This window comes from Pristiophorus japonicus (assembly GCF_044704955.1).
Source record: "Pristiophorus japonicus isolate sPriJap1 chromosome 24 unlocalized genomic scaffold, sPriJap1.hap1 SUPER_24_unloc_1, whole genome shotgun sequence".
Lineage (NCBI taxonomy): Eukaryota > Metazoa > Chordata > Chondrichthyes > Pristiophoridae > Pristiophorus > Pristiophorus japonicus.
Window position 1 is genome coordinate 3,091,698 of NW_027250648.1, and position 19,936 is coordinate 3,111,633.

At 47.9% G+C, this 19,936-nt stretch overlaps 1 protein-coding gene across 1 annotated transcript in view; it reads left to right on the top strand.

Annotated features, from left to right (window-relative positions):
* Positions 1-19,315, top strand: part of LOC139241195 (zinc finger protein 665-like) — a 56,435-nt gene extending 37,120 nt beyond the window's left edge. Inside the window, exons 2-3 of the mRNA XM_070869854.1 lie at positions 397-583; positions 17,647-19,315. Of these exons, the coding sequence (XP_070725955.1) occupies positions 18,007-19,185 (1,179 nt within the window). The 5' untranslated portion in view covers positions 397-583; positions 17,647-18,006 and the 3' untranslated portion in view covers positions 19,186-19,315. The remainder of the gene's footprint in view (positions 1-396; positions 584-17,646) is intronic.
* Positions 19,316-19,936: the final 621 nt, after the last annotated feature.

A 19,936-nucleotide genomic window follows, 5' to 3' on the forward strand; every position in this document is an offset into this window, starting at 1 on the left:
CAGTATCTCCACATAACTGAAGTCCCTCATCCTTCATACCATTCTAGTAAATCTCTCCTGCACCCTCTCTAAGGTGTAGACATCCTTCTGAAAATGCGGTGCCCAGAATTGAACACAGTGTGTCAGCTGAGGCCTAACCAGTGTTTATAAAGGTTTAGCATAACTAAACACAAATGCTGATATTTGTGTGATGGGTTTAGACGGCCGAGGTTTATCCAGTCAGTTGGATGTGAGCTGAAACATGTGCACTTGGAGCGGGGAGCCAGGGACACGCTGCGTAACCGGGCACAGACACTCTGCACAGCCCACACGTCACTTGTTTCCCACTTGGCCCAAAAGGAATATATTAAATGCAACAATTCATTTGATTTGACTTAATTTTATTACTTAACTCAGATTCACGGACCCATTTATTTCTTCCTCTGAGCCCCTCAACTTCATCTGGCAGCGTAATGTTGGTGAGTGGTGATTGATTGCTCTGGGAACCAACAGGAAAAGAGCTCAGAGCCGGAGGACCCAGGGAGCAGCGTGTTCTGCAACCAATCGCGGTGCTTGAGGGGTGGATCCTGAGTCGGCCAGTCAGGTGAGTCAGTGTGAACCCCTGTTAAACAATTTATCTTTTAAAATTTAAATTGAGGTTTCTTTTGTCAACCAAACAGTTTAATATTTGTCAATATTTTGTTTCCCTGGAGTTCCTATTATGAGTTTCAGACACTTCAGTGCCAAGTGGACCAGGTGTTTAAAGGTCATTCATTTCCCTCTTTCCATGTCGCTGTTAGTTAAAGGTACAGAGATTGATTTCCCCTCATTATGCATCTTTAGTAGTTAAACAAAAATCCTTACTGTTAGTGAGTCACATTCTGCACTGGGGGAGGCAGCTGGTGGCTTCAGCCTTTAAAATACTCATCCTCTTGTTCAAATCCCTCCAAGGCCTCACACCTCCCTATCTCTGTAACCCCTCCAGCCCACCAACCATCTTTAATGTGGAGAAACAATTTTCAACGTCAGAAGGTTCGGTAACCAGAGGACACAGCTTTAAGGTGATTGGCAAATGAACCAGATGCTACATGAGGGGACAAATTAAGCAGTGAGAGGTTATGGCCTGGAACGCACTGCCTGTAAGGGTAGTGGAAGCAGATTCACTTGTAACTTTCAAAAGAGATAAATATGAGTTGAAAAAATTTGCAGCGTTATGGGGCAAGAGTCCCCTGAGTGCATGTCGCTCGCGAACCTGATTTCAGTTCTGGATACTGGTGAGGGTGATGGTTCCTCTGTGGAGTGCAGCCAGAGCCATGTCCACGGTACCATGGGTGGCTCAGCTGCACAGGGGTGTTTGAAGAAGAGTGGAAGAGCAATGGTGGTAGTGGATTCGATAGTTAGGGGAACAGACAGCTACTTCTGCAGCCACAGACATGATTCCAGGATGGTATGTTGCCTCCCTGGTGCCAGGGTCAAGGATGTCACTGAGCGGCTGCAGGACATTGTTGAGGGGGAGGATGAACATCCAGAGGTCATGCTCCATATCGGCACCAATGACAGAGGTAGAAATAGGGATGAGATCCTGCAGGCAGATTTTAGGGAGCTAGGAAAAAGATTAAAAAGCAGGACCTCAAAGGAAGTAATATCCGGATTACTCCCGGTGCCACGTGCTGGTGAGTACAGAAATAGGAGAATAGAGCAGATGAATGCATGGCTGGAGAGATGGTGCAGGAGAGTTGGCTTTAGATTCCTGAGGCATTGGGAGCGTTTCTGGGGGAGGTGGGACCAGTACAAGCCGGACAGGTTGCACCTCAACTGGACCGGAACCAATATCCTCACCGGGGGTTTTGCTAGTGTTTGGAAGGCCGAGGAAACAAAGGCTAGAAAATAGACAATAAGGGAGTTTGGCCGTGCTAAATGTCAGTGCCGCTATGTTTCAATGAGATCACACCTCATTCGTCTAAACCCCAGAGAGTATCAGCCCATTCTACACAATCTCTCATCAGAAGACAGCCCTCTCATTCCAGGAATCAATCTAGAAATACTTCAATGCCAGTGCAAGGAGTCTAGGGATTAAGGCAGATAAGCTGAGGGCACTGATAGACACGTAGGGGTATGATATTGTAGCTATTACTGAGACATGGCTAAAAGAACTGCAGGAATGGCAGCTCAACATTCCTGGTTACAGGGTTTTAAGACGAGATAGAGAGGGGGATAAAAAAGAAGGGGGCGTCGCAGTATTGATTAAAGTAACAATGATGCTGTGAGGAGGGATGATATGTTCGAAGGATCATCACATGGGGTGAACTGAAGAACAAAAAAGGGGCAATCACATTGCTGGGAGTGTACTGTAAACCTCCAGTCAGAGGGAGACAGAAGAGCAAATATGTAGGCACATTTTTGAGACGTGCAAAAACAATAGGGCAGTAATAGTGGGGGATTTCAACTACCCCAATATTAACTGGGATAGAATTAGTGTGAAAGGTGTGGAGGGAGCAGAATTCTTAAAATGCATTCAGGAGAACTTTTTTAGCCAGTACGTAGCAAGCCCAACAAGAGAGGGGCGGTTCTGGACTTAGTTTTAGGGAATGAAGCTGGGCAGGTGGAAGGGGTATCAATGGGAAAGCATTTTGGTGCTGGTGATCATAATTCAGTTAGATTTAGGGTAGTTATGGAAAAGGACATTTCGATAAGATCACACCTCATTCTTCTGAACTCCAATGAGTAGAGGCTAAACCTATTCAACCTATCTTCATAAGTCAACCCACTCATCTCCAGAATCAACCTAGTGAACCTTCTCTGAACTGCCTCCAAAGCAAGTATATCCTTTCGTAAATATGGAAACCAAAACTGCACGCAGTATTCCAGGTGTGGCCTCACCAATATAACTGTACAACTGTAGTAAGACTTCCCTGCTTTTATACTCCATCCCCTTTGCAATAAAGGCCAAGATTCCATTGGCCTTCCTGATCACTTGCTGTACCTGCATATTAACCTTTTGTGTTTCATGCACAAATACCCCCAGGTCCCGCTGTACTGCAGCACTTTGCAATCTTTCTCCATTTAAATAATAACTTGCTCCTTTGATTTTTCCTGCCAAAGTGCATGACCTCAACTTTCCAACATTATGGAGGAGAGCACTTGCAGAGAGATACAAGAACTACAGAAGAGTGATAATGGGGGAATAGTGATCATAGTGTAAAGGGCAGCGAGGGGGAAGAATTTCTGAAGTGCATTCAGAAGAACTTTCTTGACCAGTATGTTTCCGGCCGAACAAGGAAGGAGGCATTGCTGGATCTGGTTCTGGGGAATGAGGTCAAGTGGAGCAAATGACACTGGGTGAAAGTTTAATGAACAGCGATCTTATTATCATAAAATTTAGATTAGCTATGGAAAAGAACACGGAGCAATCTAGAGTAAAAATACTAAATTGGAGGAATGCCAATTTTAGTGGGTGAGAACGGGGCATGTACAGCACAGGTTAGATACAGAATAAAACTTCCTCTGCACTGACCCATCAAACACTCCCAGGGCAGGTAAAGCATGGGTTAGGTGCAGAATGCAGATTCCTCCACACTGTCCCATCAAACACTCCTAGGGCATATACAGCACGGGTTAGATACTGAATAAAGGTCCCGTCAAACAGTCCCAGTACAGTTACACACAGGTGGGGATTCCAGCCCTGGGACTGTACATGGGGATTCTAACCTTGGGAGTGTACAAGGGCTCTGGGGCTTTTCTGTTAGAATTGTGTGGGATGTAAACTGTAAGCTCGGTACCGACCAGCGCCTTTAGGAGAGATGGTGCGAAATCCGACATGTGGTGAGTGAGAATAAAATAAGTGATACAATAATTTAGTCTCCCAGGGCACTGGGACTTGTTGAAGGCAAATCGTGTTTAAGCCTTGATCGAGTTTTCTAATGAGGTAACAGAGGGGGTTGATGAGGGCAATGTGGTTGACATGGATTTCCAAAAGGCGTTCGACAAAGTGCCATTTAATAGTCTTGCCAGCAAAATTGAAGCCCAGGGAATAAAAGGGATAGTGGCAGCCTGGATACGAAATTGGCTAAATGACAGGAAACAGAGAGTAGTGGCGAACGGCTGTTTTTCGAACTGGAGGACTGTGGTGTGCCCCAGGGGTCGGTTCCAGGACCAATGCTTTTCTTGATATATATTAATGACTTGGATGTGGGTATACAGGGCACAATTTCAAAATTTGCAGATGGCACAAAACTTGTATGTATAGTGAACAGTCAGGAGGCAAGTGATAGACTTCATTAAAAAAAAGAACATCAGAAATAGGAGCAGGAGTCGGCCACTTGGCCCCTCGAGCCTGTTCCGCCATTTAATAAGATCATGGCTGATCTTCAGGAAGTGGTAGACAGACGGTGAAATGGGTGGATGTGTGGCAAGTGAAATTTAATGCAGAAAAATGTGAAGTGAAATGTGCATTTTGATAGAAAGAATGAGGTGAGGTCATAGAAACTAAATGGTACAATCCTAAAAGGGGTGCATGAATAGAGAGATATATGTGCACGCAAATCATTGAAGGTGGCAGGGCAGGTTAAGAAACAATTAAAAGGGATTATGCGATCCTGGGCTTCATAAATCGAGGTACAGAGTACAAATGTATAGAAATGATGATGAACCTGTAGAAAACACTGGTTCGGCCCCAACTGGAGTATTGTGCCCAAATGGAGTATTGGGCCATGTTTGCCACGCACGGACTGCCTGATGTCCTTGTGAGCGACAACAGGCCATGTTTCACCAGTACCGAGTTCAAAGAGTTCATGACCCGTAATGGGATCAAACATGTTACATCTGCCCCGTTCAAACCAGCATCCAATGGTCAGGCAGAGAGAGCAGTGCAAACCATCAAGCAGGGCTTGAAGAGTGTAACTGAAGGCTCATTGCAGACTTGCCTATCCCGAGTCCTGCTTAGCTACCGCACGAGACCCCACTCGCTCACTGGGATTCCACCTGCTGAACTGCTCATGAAAAGGGCACTTAAGACAAGGCTCTCGTTAGTTCACCCTGATCTACATGAACAAAGTACATATAATGATAGCGCAAATGTGTCACGCGAAATTGAAACCAATGATCCTGTATTTGTGTTGAACTATGGACAAGGTCCCAAGTGGCTTCCCGGCACTATTGTGGCCAAAGTGGGGAGCAGGCTGTTTCGGTTCAAACTTTCAAATGGACTCATTCACCGGAAACACTTGGACCAAATCTAACTCAGATTATGGACCATCCTGAGCAACCCACTTTGGACCCTACCTTCTTTGACCCCCTCAACATATACACCAGTGGCCACGAAGCAGATCCCATCACCCGCAGCAGCCCAGCGAGACTCACGACACCAGGCAGCCCAGTAAGGCCAGCTGCACAGTAGCCCAGCGAGGGCCCAACAAACGATTCACCAAAACCAGCATTTGCACCAAGACGATCAACCAGGGAAAGAAAGGCCCCAGATCGACTCGCCTTGTAAATAGTTACACTGTTGACTTTGGGGTGGGAGGGGGGGGGGGGGGGCGGGGGAGCGTTGTTATTTATGTAAACCTGTATATACATTGTGTAGCCACCAGAGGGCTCATCCCCTGGAGTCCCAAGGGATCCCACAATCCCTTGGGAGAACAGGTACTTAAGGAGGCCTCACAGGCTGGAGAGGCACTCTGGAGAGTTGCAATAAAAGATTAAGGTCACACTTTACTTTGAGCTCATAGTATCCAGTCAGACTCTTTATTCATACACAACAGTTATGATGAACCTTTTATAAAACACTGGTTTGGCCTCAATTCTGGGCACAGGACTTTAGGAAGGATGTAAAGGCCTTAGAGAGGGTGCAGAAAAGATTTACGAGAATCATTCCAGGGATGAGGGACTTCAGTTACATGGATAGACTGGAGAAGCTGGGGTTGCTCTCCTTAGAGCAGAGAACGTTGAGAGAATATTTGATAGAGGTTTCAAAATCATGAGGGGTCTAGACAGAGTAGATAGAGAGAAACTGTTCCCATTGGTAGAAGGGTCGAGAACCAGAGGACACAGGTTGGCAAAAGAACCAAAGGTGACATGAGGAAAAACTTTAGTTTGGAGAGAGATTAGGATTGGGATTGCACGGCCTGAAAGGGCGCTGGAGTCAGACTCAATCGTGGCTTTCAAAAGGGAATTGAATAAGTACCTGAAGGAGAAATATTTGCATGGCTACGGGGAAAGGGCGGGGAGGAGGACTAGCTGAGGTGCTCTTGCAGAGAGCCGGCACGGGCTCGACGGGCCGAATGGCCTCCTTCTGTGCTGTAACCATTCTATGATTCTAACTCTGTGCACCGCACTTTAGGAAGGATGTGAAGGCCTTAGGGAAGGTGCAGAAAGGATTTACGAGAATGATTCCAGAAATGAGGGACTTCAGTTACATTGATGGACTGGAGAAGGGGTTGTTCTCCTTGGAGCAGTGAAGATTGATGGAAATGCTGCCTGACCTGCTGAGATTTCCAGCATTTTTTGTTTTTATTTCAGATTCCTGCATCTGCAGTATTTTGCTTTAGTAAGATTGAGAGGAGATTTGATAAGTGTTCAAAATCATGATGTGTCTGGACAGAGTAGAGAGAAACTGTTCCCATTGGCGGAAGGGTCGAGGACCAGAGGACAGAGATTTAATGTGATTGACAAAGGAACCAAAGGCTACGTAAGAAAAAAATGTTTTACACAGTGAGTGGTTAGGATCTAGCATGCATGGCCTGAAAGGGTGGTGGAGGCAGACTCAATCTTATCTTTCAAAAGGGAGTTGGGTAAGTACCTGAGGGAAAGCATTTGCAGGGCGAGGGGTTAAGGGAGGGGGAGTGGGACTAGCAGATGGTCGGAACGGGCTCGACGGGCTAAATGGCCTCCTCCCGTGCTGTAACCATTCTCTGATCTCAATCTTCGGACTCGGGCGAGAGAGTTGCCCATTGAGCTTAAATGTGAGCTAATAAAGGCCCACAGCCTCCGGGCCCTGAACAAGGGACTGCACAAAGTCGCGCCCCGAGGCTCAGACAATCAGGGCGCAAGTCCCGTCCCCAGGGCTCCCCGATTGGTTGCAGGACCTGCCGTCGGCTCGCTCCTCCAGCCCCGCCCCGCTCGCTCCCCATTGGTCGAAAGCTCCCGTCAATCCGGCCGTGCGCCCGGGTCACGTGTCCCTCGAGCGTGCTCCGCCAAACTGTAAACTGGTCTCGGGGACCCGGATGTGGAGAGTCTCAGTTTTGGATTTACCTTTCTTCTCTCCCTATCCGCCCCCCCCCCGGCGCGATTCTCTACCCAATCAGAGCGGAGAAAACTCACTTTGCGTCACCAATCGCGGCTCTTCAATGGACACAAATGCCTTTCCCCTGGAGGCACCGCGCCGACTCTGCAGCTCCGAGTTTTGGGGGAGGGGGCGGTTGGTGTCCTCTGGGCATGTGCGGTTATTACCGACGGTGACCGAGAGGGGGCGCTGTGCCAGGTGCGGTTCCCGGTGCGCAGGCGCGGACTCTGAGCTGTCAATCACCCGTCAGGCAGCGCGGCTGCTGGTGAGACCTGTGACATCATAGAATCCCAGGCAGTGACATCACAGAAGGAGGCCATTTGGCCCATCGTGTCCCTGCCGGCCAACAGAGCTCTCCAGCCTAATCCCACTGTACAGCTCTTTAAGTGTACATCCAAGTACTTTTTAAATGCTATGAGGGTTTCTGCCTATACCACCCTTTCAACGAACTTGGATATGCACCTAAAGTGCCGTGAGTTACAAGGCCATGGACCAAGAGCTGAAAAGTGGGATTAGGCTGGATAGCTCTTTGTCGGCCAGCAGGGACGCGATGGGCTGAATGGCCTCCTTCAATGCTGTAAACTTGTGTGATTCTATGATCCTGTACTTACAGTGATGACGTTTGTAAATTGAGAAATATAGAACATTAAGGGGTGATCTAATTGAGGTGTTTAAATGATTAAAGGAGTTGATAGAGTGGATGGAGAGAAACTATTTCCTCTGGTGAGGGAGTCCACAACAAGGGGACACAACTTTAAAATCAGAGCCAGGCCGTTCAGGGCTAATGTCAGGAAGCACTTCCTCACACAAATGCTGATTGGCTATTCTCTTGGTTGGAGAGTCTAGAACTAGGGGTCACAGTCTCAGGATAACGGACGGCCATTTAGGACTGAGATGGGTTGTGAATCTTTTGAATTCTCTGCCCCAAAGAGCTGTGGATGCTCAGTCGTTGAGTATATTCAGGGCTGAGATCGATAGATGTTTGGACACTAAAGGAATTCAGGGATACGGGGATAGTGCGGGAAAGTGGAGTTGAGGTAGATCATCAGCCGTGATCTTATTGAATGGCGGAGCAGACTCGAGGGGCTGTATGATCTACTCCTGCTCCTATTTCTTATGCTCTTAAAGCGTAGTGTAAATCGGGAACTCTGTTCCCCATAAAACGGAGGCTGGGGGCAAATTGAAAATTACAAAACTGAGATAGATAAATTCTTCTTAGGCAAGGGTATTAAGGGCGATGGAACCAAGGCAGGTAGACGGAGTTAAAATACTGATCAGCCACGGTCTAATTGAATGCCGGGACAGGCTCAAGGGGTTGAATGGCCTACTCCTGTTCCTATGTTCCTACTTACAGTAATAACTTTTGTAAATAGCTGTTACAGGGGATTAGAAGGGGTGGATATGCAGAGGGGATTAAACCTGGGTCCCTCCTGTTCCTGTGACTCAGTCACACTGGGTGTTACCTTTACCCACTGAGCCATTGGGAGGAGGGTCCAGTGATCCTGCTGGAAAATGCACGTGTGAGGCCTCAGGTGAGGACAGTGGAATAGCCTGGGATTTGAGTATAGGAGCAGGGAGGTCTTCCTGCAGTTGTACAGGGCCTTGGTGAGGCCTCACCTGGAATATTGTGTTCAGTTTTGGTCTCCTAATCTGAAGAAGGACGTTCTTGCCATTGAGGGAGTGCAGCAAAGGTTCACCAGACTGATTCCCAGGATGGCTGGACTGACATATGAGGAGAGACTGGATCAACTGGGCCTTTATACACTGGAGTTTAGAAGGATGAGAGGGGATCTCATAGAAACGTATAAGATTCTGATGGGATGGGACAGGTTAGATGCGGGAAGAATGTTCCCGATGTTGGGGAAGTCCAGAACCAGGGGACACAGCCTTAGGATAAGGGGTAGGTCATTTAGGACTGAGATGAGGAGAAACTTCTTCACTCAGAGAATTGTTAACCTGTGGAATTCCCTGCCGCAGAGAGTCGTTGATGCCAGTTCATTGGATATATTCAAGAGGGAGTTAGATATGGCCCTTATGGCTAAAGGGATCAAGGGGTATGGAGAGAAAGCGGGAAAGGGGTACTGAGGTGAATGATCAGCCATGATCATATTGAATGGTGGTGCAGGCTCGAAGGGCCGAATGGCCTACTCCTGCACCTATTTTCTATGTTTCTATGACACTCACTGTCGAGGTTCACACATGGAGATTGGGCACATGGGTCACATATTGGAGAGAAACTGGTGAGTGTAGAACTGAACCCAGCCAGAGTCAGCACCTTCAAGGGAGGGGAACCAGTGAGTGTAGAACTGAACCCAGCCAGAGTCAGCACCTTCAGTGGAGGAGAGGAGAGAAGGATAAATTAGAAGGAATTTGTGCAATGTGCCTTGTGCCTTGCTCTCCCTGGATTCTAAAACTACTGAACTCGCTCTTGTGTGTGTGTGCATGTGCAGTAGCTCCAGGCCCCGCCGAGGCTGCGTGGGAGGGCCTGAAGCACGCCGGCCCTGGCTGAGTGGGCTCACTGGGGTGGCGAAGATCGGACTCGGGCCTCCCTCCTCCTCTTATTCAGCTCCTGCTCCGGCGCTCCCCCCCCCCAGACAGAGAGAGATACTGACAGACAGAGAGAAACACATGGGGGGGAGATCCCAGCATGCTGTTGGAGGGCTCCTGGTGCTGCAGTCAGTGAGTAGAAATGTAATTTTAAAATTTTTTATTTATTTGATTTTATTGGTGGTTGATTTATTTATAATTTATTATTGATGATGACTCTTTATTTGTAAAAGTGAAGTGTTTAATGATTGTAAACCCCCCTTCTCCTCCTTCTCCCCCTCCCCCCCCTCCCCCTGCATATCTCGTTCCTTACGCCTGATTTCTGAGTGTACAAAAATCTACACTTACTCCATTCTAAGTTACTTTGGATGAAGTTTTCGCTGCCTAAACTTGCAAAACAGGCGTAAGTAGCCGGACACGTCCCCATTAATGATTTAGACGAGGGGATTAAATGTAGTATCTCCAAATTTGCGGGTGGCAGTGTGAGCTGCGAGGAGGATGCTATGAGGCTGCAGAGTGACTTGGATAGGTTAGATGAGTGGGCAAATGCATGGCGGATGAAGTATAATGTGGATAAATGTGAGGTTATCCACTTTGGTGGTAAAATCAGAGAGACAGACTATTATCTGAATGGTGACAGATTAGGAAAAGGGGAGGTGCAATGAGACCTGGGTGTCATGGATCATCAGTCATTGAAGGTTGGCATGCAGGTACAGCAGGCGGTTAAGAAAGCAAATGGCATGTTGGCCTTCATAGCGAGGGGATTTGAGTACAGGGGCAGGGAGGTGTTACTATAGTTGTACAGGGCCTTGGTGAGGCCACACCTGGAGTATTGTGTACAGTTTTGGTCTTATAACTTGAGGAAGGACGTTCTTGCTATTGAGGGAGTGCAGCGAAGGTTCACCAGACTGATTCCCGGGATGGCGGGACTGACATATCAAGAAAGACTGGATCAATTGGGCTTGTATTCACTGGAGTTCAGAAGAATGAGAGGGGATCTCATAGAAACGTTTAGAATTATGATGGGTTTAGACAGGTTAAATGCAAGAAGAATGTTCCCAATGTTGGGGAAGTCCAGAATCAGGGGTCACAGTCTAAGGATAAGGGGTAAGCCATTTAGGACCGAGATGAGGAGAAACATCTTCACCCAGAGAGTGGTGAACCTGTGGAATTCTCTCGACAGAAAGTTGTTGAGGCCAATTCACTAAATATATTCAAAAATGAGTTAGATGAAGTCCTTACTACTAGGGGGATCAAGGGGTATGGCGAGAAAGCAGGAATGGGGTACTGAAGTTGCATGTTCAGCCATGAACTCATTGAATGGTGGTTCAGGCTCGAAGGGCCGAATGGCCTGCTCCTGCACCTATTTTCTATGTTTCTATGTTTCTTCCCCACTTGAAGTCTACTAAAGCTGATGCTTGGTGGCCCTCAGCCCCGACTCCTTCATTTACCTCCCCATCTCTCCTCCGCTTTCCCCCTGGATTGTGTTCCACACTCTGGGCCTTGGGCCTTCCCCGGGGATTCTCAGTATGAACAGGGGGATGTGTGTTGAGACAGGATATCCCAGCTCTCCACCTTTAAAGGAACAAGGAGAGGACCAGCTGGGCTGAATGGCCCTGCTTTATGACATCACTGTAGTGCCTAGCAACCGACCTGCCTGAGCCCTGCTCATTATAGAAACACAGAAATCCATAGTGCAGAAGGAGGCCATTTCAGCCCATCGTGTCCGCGCCGGCCGACAAAGAGCCACACGGCCCTCGGTCAGCAGCCCTGAAGGTTACATATAAACCTATGAACAATGACGGAAAGGCAAAGAGCACCCGGGCCAACCAGTCCGCCCCACACAACTGTGACACCCCTTGCACCGAAACATTCTACACTCCACCCCGACCAGAGCCATGTGATCTCCTGGGCGAGGCAAAAACCAAATAAAAACCCAGGCCAATTTAGGGAGAAAATATCTGGAAAAATTCCCCTCCGACCCATCCAGGCGATCGAAACTAGTTCAGGAAATCACCCTGGCCGTATTCGATTCCCTGCAGTACTTACCATTATATCTGCGCCGTCCAACTAAAGGTTATCCAGTCTAATCCCAATTACCAGATCTAGGTCCGTAACCCTGCAGGTTACGGCACTTTAAGTACCCATCTAACCATCTCTTAAAAGTGATGAGAGTTTCTGCATCCACCACTCTTACAGGCAGCGAGTTCCAGATCTCCACAACCCTCTGTGTAAAGAAGCCCCCCCCTCAAATCCCCTCTAAACCTTCCACCAACTTCCTTAAAACTATGCCCCCTCGTAATAGACCCCTTCACCAATGGAAATAGACCCTTACTATCCACTATGTCCAGGCCCCTCAATATTGTGTACACCTCAAATGAGGTCTCCTCTCAACCTCCTTCGCTCCAATGAGAACAAACCCAGCCTATCCAATCTGTCCTCATAACTAAGATTCTCCATTCCAGGCAGCATCCTAGTAAATCTCCTCTGCACCCTCTCTAGTGCAATCACGTCCTTCCTATAATACGGCGACCAGAACTGCACGCAGTACTCCAGCTGTGACCTAACCAAAGTATTATACAGTTTAAGCATGACATCCCTGCTCTTATATTCTATGTCTCTGCCAATAAAGGCAAGCATTCCGTATGCCTTCTTAACCACCTTATCCACCTGGCCTGCTACTTTCAGGGATTTGTGGACAAGCACTCCACGGTCCCTTTGTTCATCTACACTATTAAGAGGCCTACCACTTAATGTGTATACCCATTCCTTATTAGCCCTCCCAAAGTGCATCACCTCACACTTCTCTGAATGAAATTCCATTTGCCACTGCTCTGCCCACCTGACCAGTAGATTGATATCCTCCTGCAGCCCATGATTTTCTTCTTCATTATCAACTACATGAGCTGGGTTTAGTGTTTGATGGGACAGTGTAGAGGGAGTTTTACTCTGTATCTAACCCGTGCTGTACAAGCCCTGGGAGTGGTTGATGGGATAATGTAGAGAGAGCTTTATGCTGTATCTAACCTGCTGTACCTGCTCTGGGAGTGTTTAAGAACATAAGAAATAGGAGTAGGAGTAGGCCATTTGGCCCCTCGAGCCTGCTCCGCCATTCAATAAGATCATGGCCGATCTGATCATGGACTCAGCTCCACTTCCCTGCCTGCTCCCCATAACCTTTTACTCCCTTATCGCTCAAAAATCTGTCTATCTCCGCTTTAAATATATTCAATGACCCAGCCTCCACAGCTCTCTGGGGCAGATAATTCCATAGATTTACAACCCTCTGAGAGAAGAAATTTCTCCTCATCTCAGTTTTAAATTGGAGGCCCCTTCTAAGATTATGTCCCCTAGTTTTAGTTACCTACATGGTCATGTATCCTACATGGTTACTGCTTGTACTGTTACAAGGTGTGCCACCAGAGGGCACTGCAGTGGGAGACTTGTAGGTTACCTGTACAGGTGTGTGCCAGGCCTAGTATAAAAGGCAGGCCACCAGGTGTGATCCTTACTCTGGAGTTACATTAAATGGACTAGGGTCACTACAGTTCAAGCACAACAGATTGTCTCGTCGAGTCATTATCAGAGCATCTGAAGACATAACAATTGGCGATGAAATTATGGACCTTTACGCGAAAATGGCTAACCTTGGTACGTTGCAGGAGTTCGCCGATGGTGATGATTGGGAAGCCTTTGTGCAGAGGCTCGAACATTTCTTCACAGCAAACGACCTGGCAGGTGATAATCTGGCCACACTGGCTGATAAAAACAGAGCTATCTTGCTAACCAGTTGTGGGACCACTGTCTATGGCAACGTCAGGGACTTGTTGGCACCAGCGAAGACAACGACCAAGACGTACGAGGAGCTTGTAACGCTGATCCAAGAACAACTCAAGCCCAAAAAGAGCATCCTCACAGCCAGACTCCGGTTTTATACCCACCGACGGCCTGAAGGCCAGGAAATCGCGAAATATGCTGCAGACCTCAGGAGGCTGGCGGCACCGTGTGATTTTGGCGACCACCTCACCGTAACGCTGCGGGATATCTTTGTCATCGGAATCGACCATGAGGGCCTTCTTCATAAGCTACTGTCTGCGGATACCACAGTCACACTGCAGAAGGCCATCTCCGTGAGCCAAGCATTCATGACCTCGACCTGCAGCTCAAGGCAGATGACTCACACTCAGGACTCAAACCTGGAAAGTACTGCGCACAGAGTAGCGCCTTTTAGAGGCTGGACTGTAGAATGTGAATCTTCTCAGGGGAGAGAGAATAGGTCCCCTAGTCCCTTAACTCCGAGTCCGCCGAGGGGCGCTAATTGAGTAGCACCATGCTGACGTTGCGGAGGGAATCACAGGGCTCACCAGTGCCGTTTTAAGGATTGTGTGTGTAAAGGCTGCAGCACAAAGGGCCACCTCCAGTGAATGTGTAAAAGAAATAGGACTCACTGTGTTGATGAAGAGTCTGCAGAGGACCATGAATCCAGCGCGGATTATAAGCGATAGTCAGAGAGGCAGCTCAGCCCCACGATGAGGTGTACGGCATGTTTACCTGCACCACCAAATGTTCTCCGTTGAGGATGGAAGTCGAGATAAGTCGGCGTTCCAGTCTTCTTGGAAGTGGACACGGGGGTGAGCCAGTTAGTAATGAATCAAGAAGCCTTTGAGAGGCTATGGGACAATCAGGCTCAACGACCTAAGTTGGTCCCGGTTCAGGCAAAGCTGCGCACCTACACCAATGAACTTATCCCAGTCGTTAGTAGTGTGAATGTAAAGGTACTCCATGATGGTGCGGTGCACAAGTTACCTCTGTGGATTGTTGCAGTTGATGGACCAATGCTACTCGGAAGAAGGTGGATGGAGAAGATCCATTGGAGCTGGGACGATTTTATCCCCCCCCGCACTCAGAGGCAAAGCAAACCCCACCTGAGGTTGGATCCGGCACCAGAGAGCAGACCAGCACAGCACCCGAGGCACAGACCGCTCAGCACGACTGTGTGGAGATGATCCAGCTGAGACGACCCGAACGCACCTTCCAGGCTCCAGTGGCAGGACTCCGGAGGAAGAAAATCGGGTCCAGAGGCGACTTCCCAGCATCGGTGGCAGAACCCGGGGAGAAGAAGATCACCGCAGTCGACATCGTGGATGGAAGAAAGATGGTGCCCAAACCACGAGGTGAAGCGCTGAAGGAAAAGATGGCGGTGGCCAGACCACGAGGGGCAGCGTTGATGGAGCAACACGTGGCACCAAGCGAAGTATAGGATTGGGGTAAAGATAGCTAGGCTCTTTTAAAGGAGGCCCACAACTCACCACACTTAAAGGGACAGTTTCACACTGTCAATCAATGTAGCAGCAACTGAGTTAGATATAAAAGTGTAATTGATGATCAGAGTTGTGTACATGCAATAAGCAAGGAATAGTCGCGCGATTGCGATCGGAGCTACAGGTTATTTACAATAAGTAATGAAATGTTGTGCGATGTCAGATTTCAACTGCATACAGTCAATGCAGTGGGCAAAACACCCTTCGGGAGCACACAAGTCCAGCGAGCTACCCAATGCTGTAGCCTGCGTCCCTGAGACCAGAGTGATGCACCACGGAGTGTGGCCACAAGCAGCTAATATATACAAGCTGCAGAGCAAACAATCTCGGGAGCGCACGGCACCGATATCAATGCCCAGCCCCCGATCGGCTCCACCTCCCAGGCACCCGATGGCACCAACCACCACGAGCCTGAAAGAGCAAACTGTGCTAAGGTGCAGCCCCCAGACCCGATCGCTACCAAGGCCACACCTGGGAACGAAGGGTCACCTGCAACGGATCTCCCAAATGGGATTGGGACCAGCCAGGATCCCAAACCAAATAACGGTCAGGCAAGCGAGTCAGCAGTTCCCTGTGCACTGCTAAATGACTGCTCCTCCGAGAGCAGCAGCGACCCGGGGTGCAAGGAGAAGACAGGGAGGTCACAGACATCTGTGAACCTGCCCGACACGAGAAGCAACGGCAAAAGCCCTGATAGCAGGCAACTCGAGCCAACCAGGTTCCCACTGCCAGCACTGGGCGCCGCGCCGCCACCAGACTACCTGGACACCATCCAGCAGTTCTGGCACTAGTTTGTCCTCACGCATCGGTGCTGACCCCAGCACTGACTCCAAGTATATTCCAAGTATGTACCTCACCATTCAAATGTACTTACCTCGCCATGGTATCACTAATGCAATACAGTAAATGCAAATTATTTTTTTTTGGACTTGAATGTAATGAGCCAACGACACAATCTGTATGTGGGGGAAGGGAAGGTCGGGGGGGAGAGAATGGAGTGCTCATGGACGCACAAACAGAAACCACCAGCAACTCTACTGCCAATGAAACAGCACCTACTCACCCAAGATGGAAACGACCCTTCAAGGGTCAACCAGATAGAGCTAAGCCCAGAACACAGTCAATGCATGAAGGTGATTTGCACTAAAGGCTTGGGGGAGAGTAATGGCATGTATCCTACATGGTTACTGCTTGTACTATTACAAGGTGTGCCACCAGAGGGCACTGCAGTGGGAGACTTGTAGGTTACCTGTACAGGTGTGTGCCAGGCCTAGTATAAAATGCAGGCCACCAGGTGTGATCCTCACTCTGGAGTTACATTAAATGGACTAAAGTCACTACAGTTCAAGCACAACACATTGTCTCATGGAGTCATTATCAGAGCATCTGAAGACATAACATCCCCCATGAGTGGAAATATCCTCTCTGCATCCACCTTGTTGAGCCCCCTCATTATCTTACAAGTTTCAATAAGATCACCCCTCATTCATCTGAACTCCAATGTGTATTGGCCCTACCTCCTCAACCTTTCCTCATGAGTCAACTCTCTCATCTCCGGAATCAACCTAGTTAACTTTCTCTGAACAGCCTCCAATGCAAGTATTTCCTTCCTTAGATACGGAGACCAAAACATATGAAGGTTAAAATCACCCATGATTATTGCTGTTCCTTTTTTTACAAGTCTCCATTATTTCTTGATTAATACTTCGTCCAATCATGTAGCTACTATTAGGGGGCCTACAGACTACGCCCACCAGCGACTTTTTCCCTTATTATTCCTTATTACCACCCAAAATGATTCAACCTCTTGATCCTCTGAGCCAATATAATTTCTCACTAACGCACTGATCCCATCCTTTATTAACTGTGCTACTCCACCTCCTTTTCCTTTCTGTCTGTCCTTCCGAATTGTCAAATAACCCTGAATATTTTTTTCCCAGTCCTGGTCACCTTGCAACCATGTCTCTGTAATGGCTATCAGATCATATCCATTTGTGCCGTCAACTCATCTATTTTGTTACGAATGCTACGTGCATTTAGACAAAGAGCTTTTAAATTTTTTTTTTTTTTAACCCTTTTTTCCTGCTTGTTTCATCTGTCCTTCAAACTCACTTTCTACATGTTTGATGGGACAGTGTAGAGGGAGCTTTACTCTATCTAACCCGTGATGTACCTGGCGGGAGTGTTTGACGGGACAGTGTAGAGGGAGCTTTACTCTGTACCTGACCGGAGCCTGTTTCAGGCACACACTCGGTGCTCAGAATACCCGTAGAATACAGTGTAGAACTGAACCCAGCCAGAATCAGCACCTTCAGGGGAGGAAGAAAACAGCGAGGAGGAAGAAATGATGGAGATGGTGCGGTGGGTTTGGGTTTCAGCACAGGGAGGAGGGAGAGTGTGTAGGATGGAGATTTACATCTTTAGGGGAACAACACAGGAAAGAACGTTCCATAGAAACTAGAATTGTCTGTTCTGAATTTCCCTGCAATTAGTGATGACTTTTGTAAACTCCTTTTACAGGGTAATTAGAAGGGGAACATTTGCAGACGGGAAATTCGAACCAAGATCGCGTCAAGATCTAACAGTCACTCGATACATCGGGACCTGAATATCATCGGCCTTTGAATGTGGAAAGAGAAATGTTTGTCCGTTCTGTCTGTGGGGAAAGATTTCAAACATCAGTGTGACTGGAAAAGCACCGGGACACACACACCCGAGTGAGAGTGTTCCAATGCACTGACTGTGGAAAGAGCTTTAACCAGTTACACAGCCTGAAAAAACATTGCACCATTCACAGCGGGAAGAAACCGTACACGTGTTGAGTGTGGACAAGGCTTCAACCGATCGTCCAACCTGAAGAAACACAAGGATACCCGCACCATGGAGAAACCGTGGGAATGTGGGGACTGTGGGAAGGGATTCAGATCCCCGTCCCGACTGGAAGCTCATCGACGCAGTCACACCGGGGAGAGGCCGTTCACCTGCTCTGTGTGTGGGAAGGGATTCACTCAGTTATCCAATCTCACTACACACCAAGTTGTTCACACCAATAAGAGACCATTTAAATGTTCTGACTGTGAGAAGAGCTTTAAAAGCAGAAATCACCTGCAGACACACCAACGCAGTCACACTGGGGAGAGGCCGTTCACCTGCTCTGTGTGTGGGAAGAGATTCACTAATTCATCCCACCTGAAGACACACCAGCGAGTTCACACTGACGAGAGACCTTTTAAATGTCCGGACTGCGGGAAGTGCTATAAAAGTTCCGGGGAACTGAGGCGCCATAAACTTGTTCACACTGACGAGAGGCCGTTCACCTGCTCTGAGCGTGAGAAGGAATTCACTTCTTCAGCGAACCTACTGTCACACCAATTTGTTCACTCTGATGATAGAGCTTTTAAATGTTCTGACTGTGAGAAGAGCTTTAAAACCAAAATGGATCTGCTGAGACACCAGCGAGTTCACACTGGGGAGAGGCTGTTCCACTGCTCCCTGTGTGGGAAGGGATTTACTCAGTTATCCCAGCTCACTACACACCAACTTGTTCACACTAATAAGAGGCCTTTTAAATGTTCTGACTGTGAGAAGAGTTTTAAAAGCAGAAATAATCTGATGATGCACCAACGCACTCACACTGGGGAAAGTCCATTCACTTGCTCAGAGTGTGGGAAGAGATTCACTCAGTCATCCAGCCTCACTCGACACCTCCTTGTTCACACCAGTAAAAGGCCTTTTAAATGTTCTGATTGTGAGAAGAGCTTTAAAAGCAGAAAGCATCTGATACAACACCAACGCACTCACACTGGTGAGAGGCCGTTCACCTGCTCCGTGTGTGGGAAGGGATTCACTTGTCCATCCACCCTGCTGACACACCAACTTGTTCACACCAGTAAGAGACCATTTAAATGTTCTGACTGTGAGAGCAGCTTTAAAAGCAGAAAGCATCTGATACAACACCAGCGAGTTCACACTGGGGAGAGGCCGTTCACCTGCCCCGTGTGTGCGAAGAGATTCACTTGTTCATCCACCCTGACGAGACACCAGCGAGTTCACAAGTGATTGCAGGGTTGGATTCTGCTGTGAATCACATCGGGACTGAACCGTGTTCATTCTGACAGTTGGGCTGTGTTTACCCTGTAACTGGGCTGGAGTTTAATTTTCTGGATATCTGACAAATAAATCAGCTTTGGTTCCAACACACAGTGTATCGATTCCTTGATTTCTCCAATATGAGGGGAGACTAATTGATATCCTGTTACCGACTGTTCCTTTTTTGGAACTTTTCTCCTTCATTTAACAAAGATCTGTCCTTATGCAGCATCTCACATGACCTCAGGATGTCCCAAAGTGCTTTACAGCCAATGAAGTACAACAACATCAAAGTACATTTGAAGTGCATTCACTGTTGCAATGTAGGAAATGCAGCTGATTATTTGCGCACAGCAAGCTGCCACGAACAGCAATGTGATACTGGCCAGATAATCTGTTTTAGTGATGTTGGATGAGGGCTGATGGGGCCTCGGTTCAGGGATTCATCCAAAAGATGGCAACACTGACAGGGCAGCAATCCCTCAGTAGTGCATTGGAATGTCAGCCTAGATTTTGTGCTCAAGTCTCTACAGGTGGACTTGAACCCACAACCTACTGACTCAGACAAAACTGCTACCGCTGAGCCACGACTGACACCCGATCATTACTCGATTATTTTAGTTCGGTTACTCTTTAGACAAATCCCAGCTCCCCATACCTTCGAGTGCCTCTCCTAGCCTTGGTATCCAGAGAAGGTATTGGTAACATGTCCATGTACCTG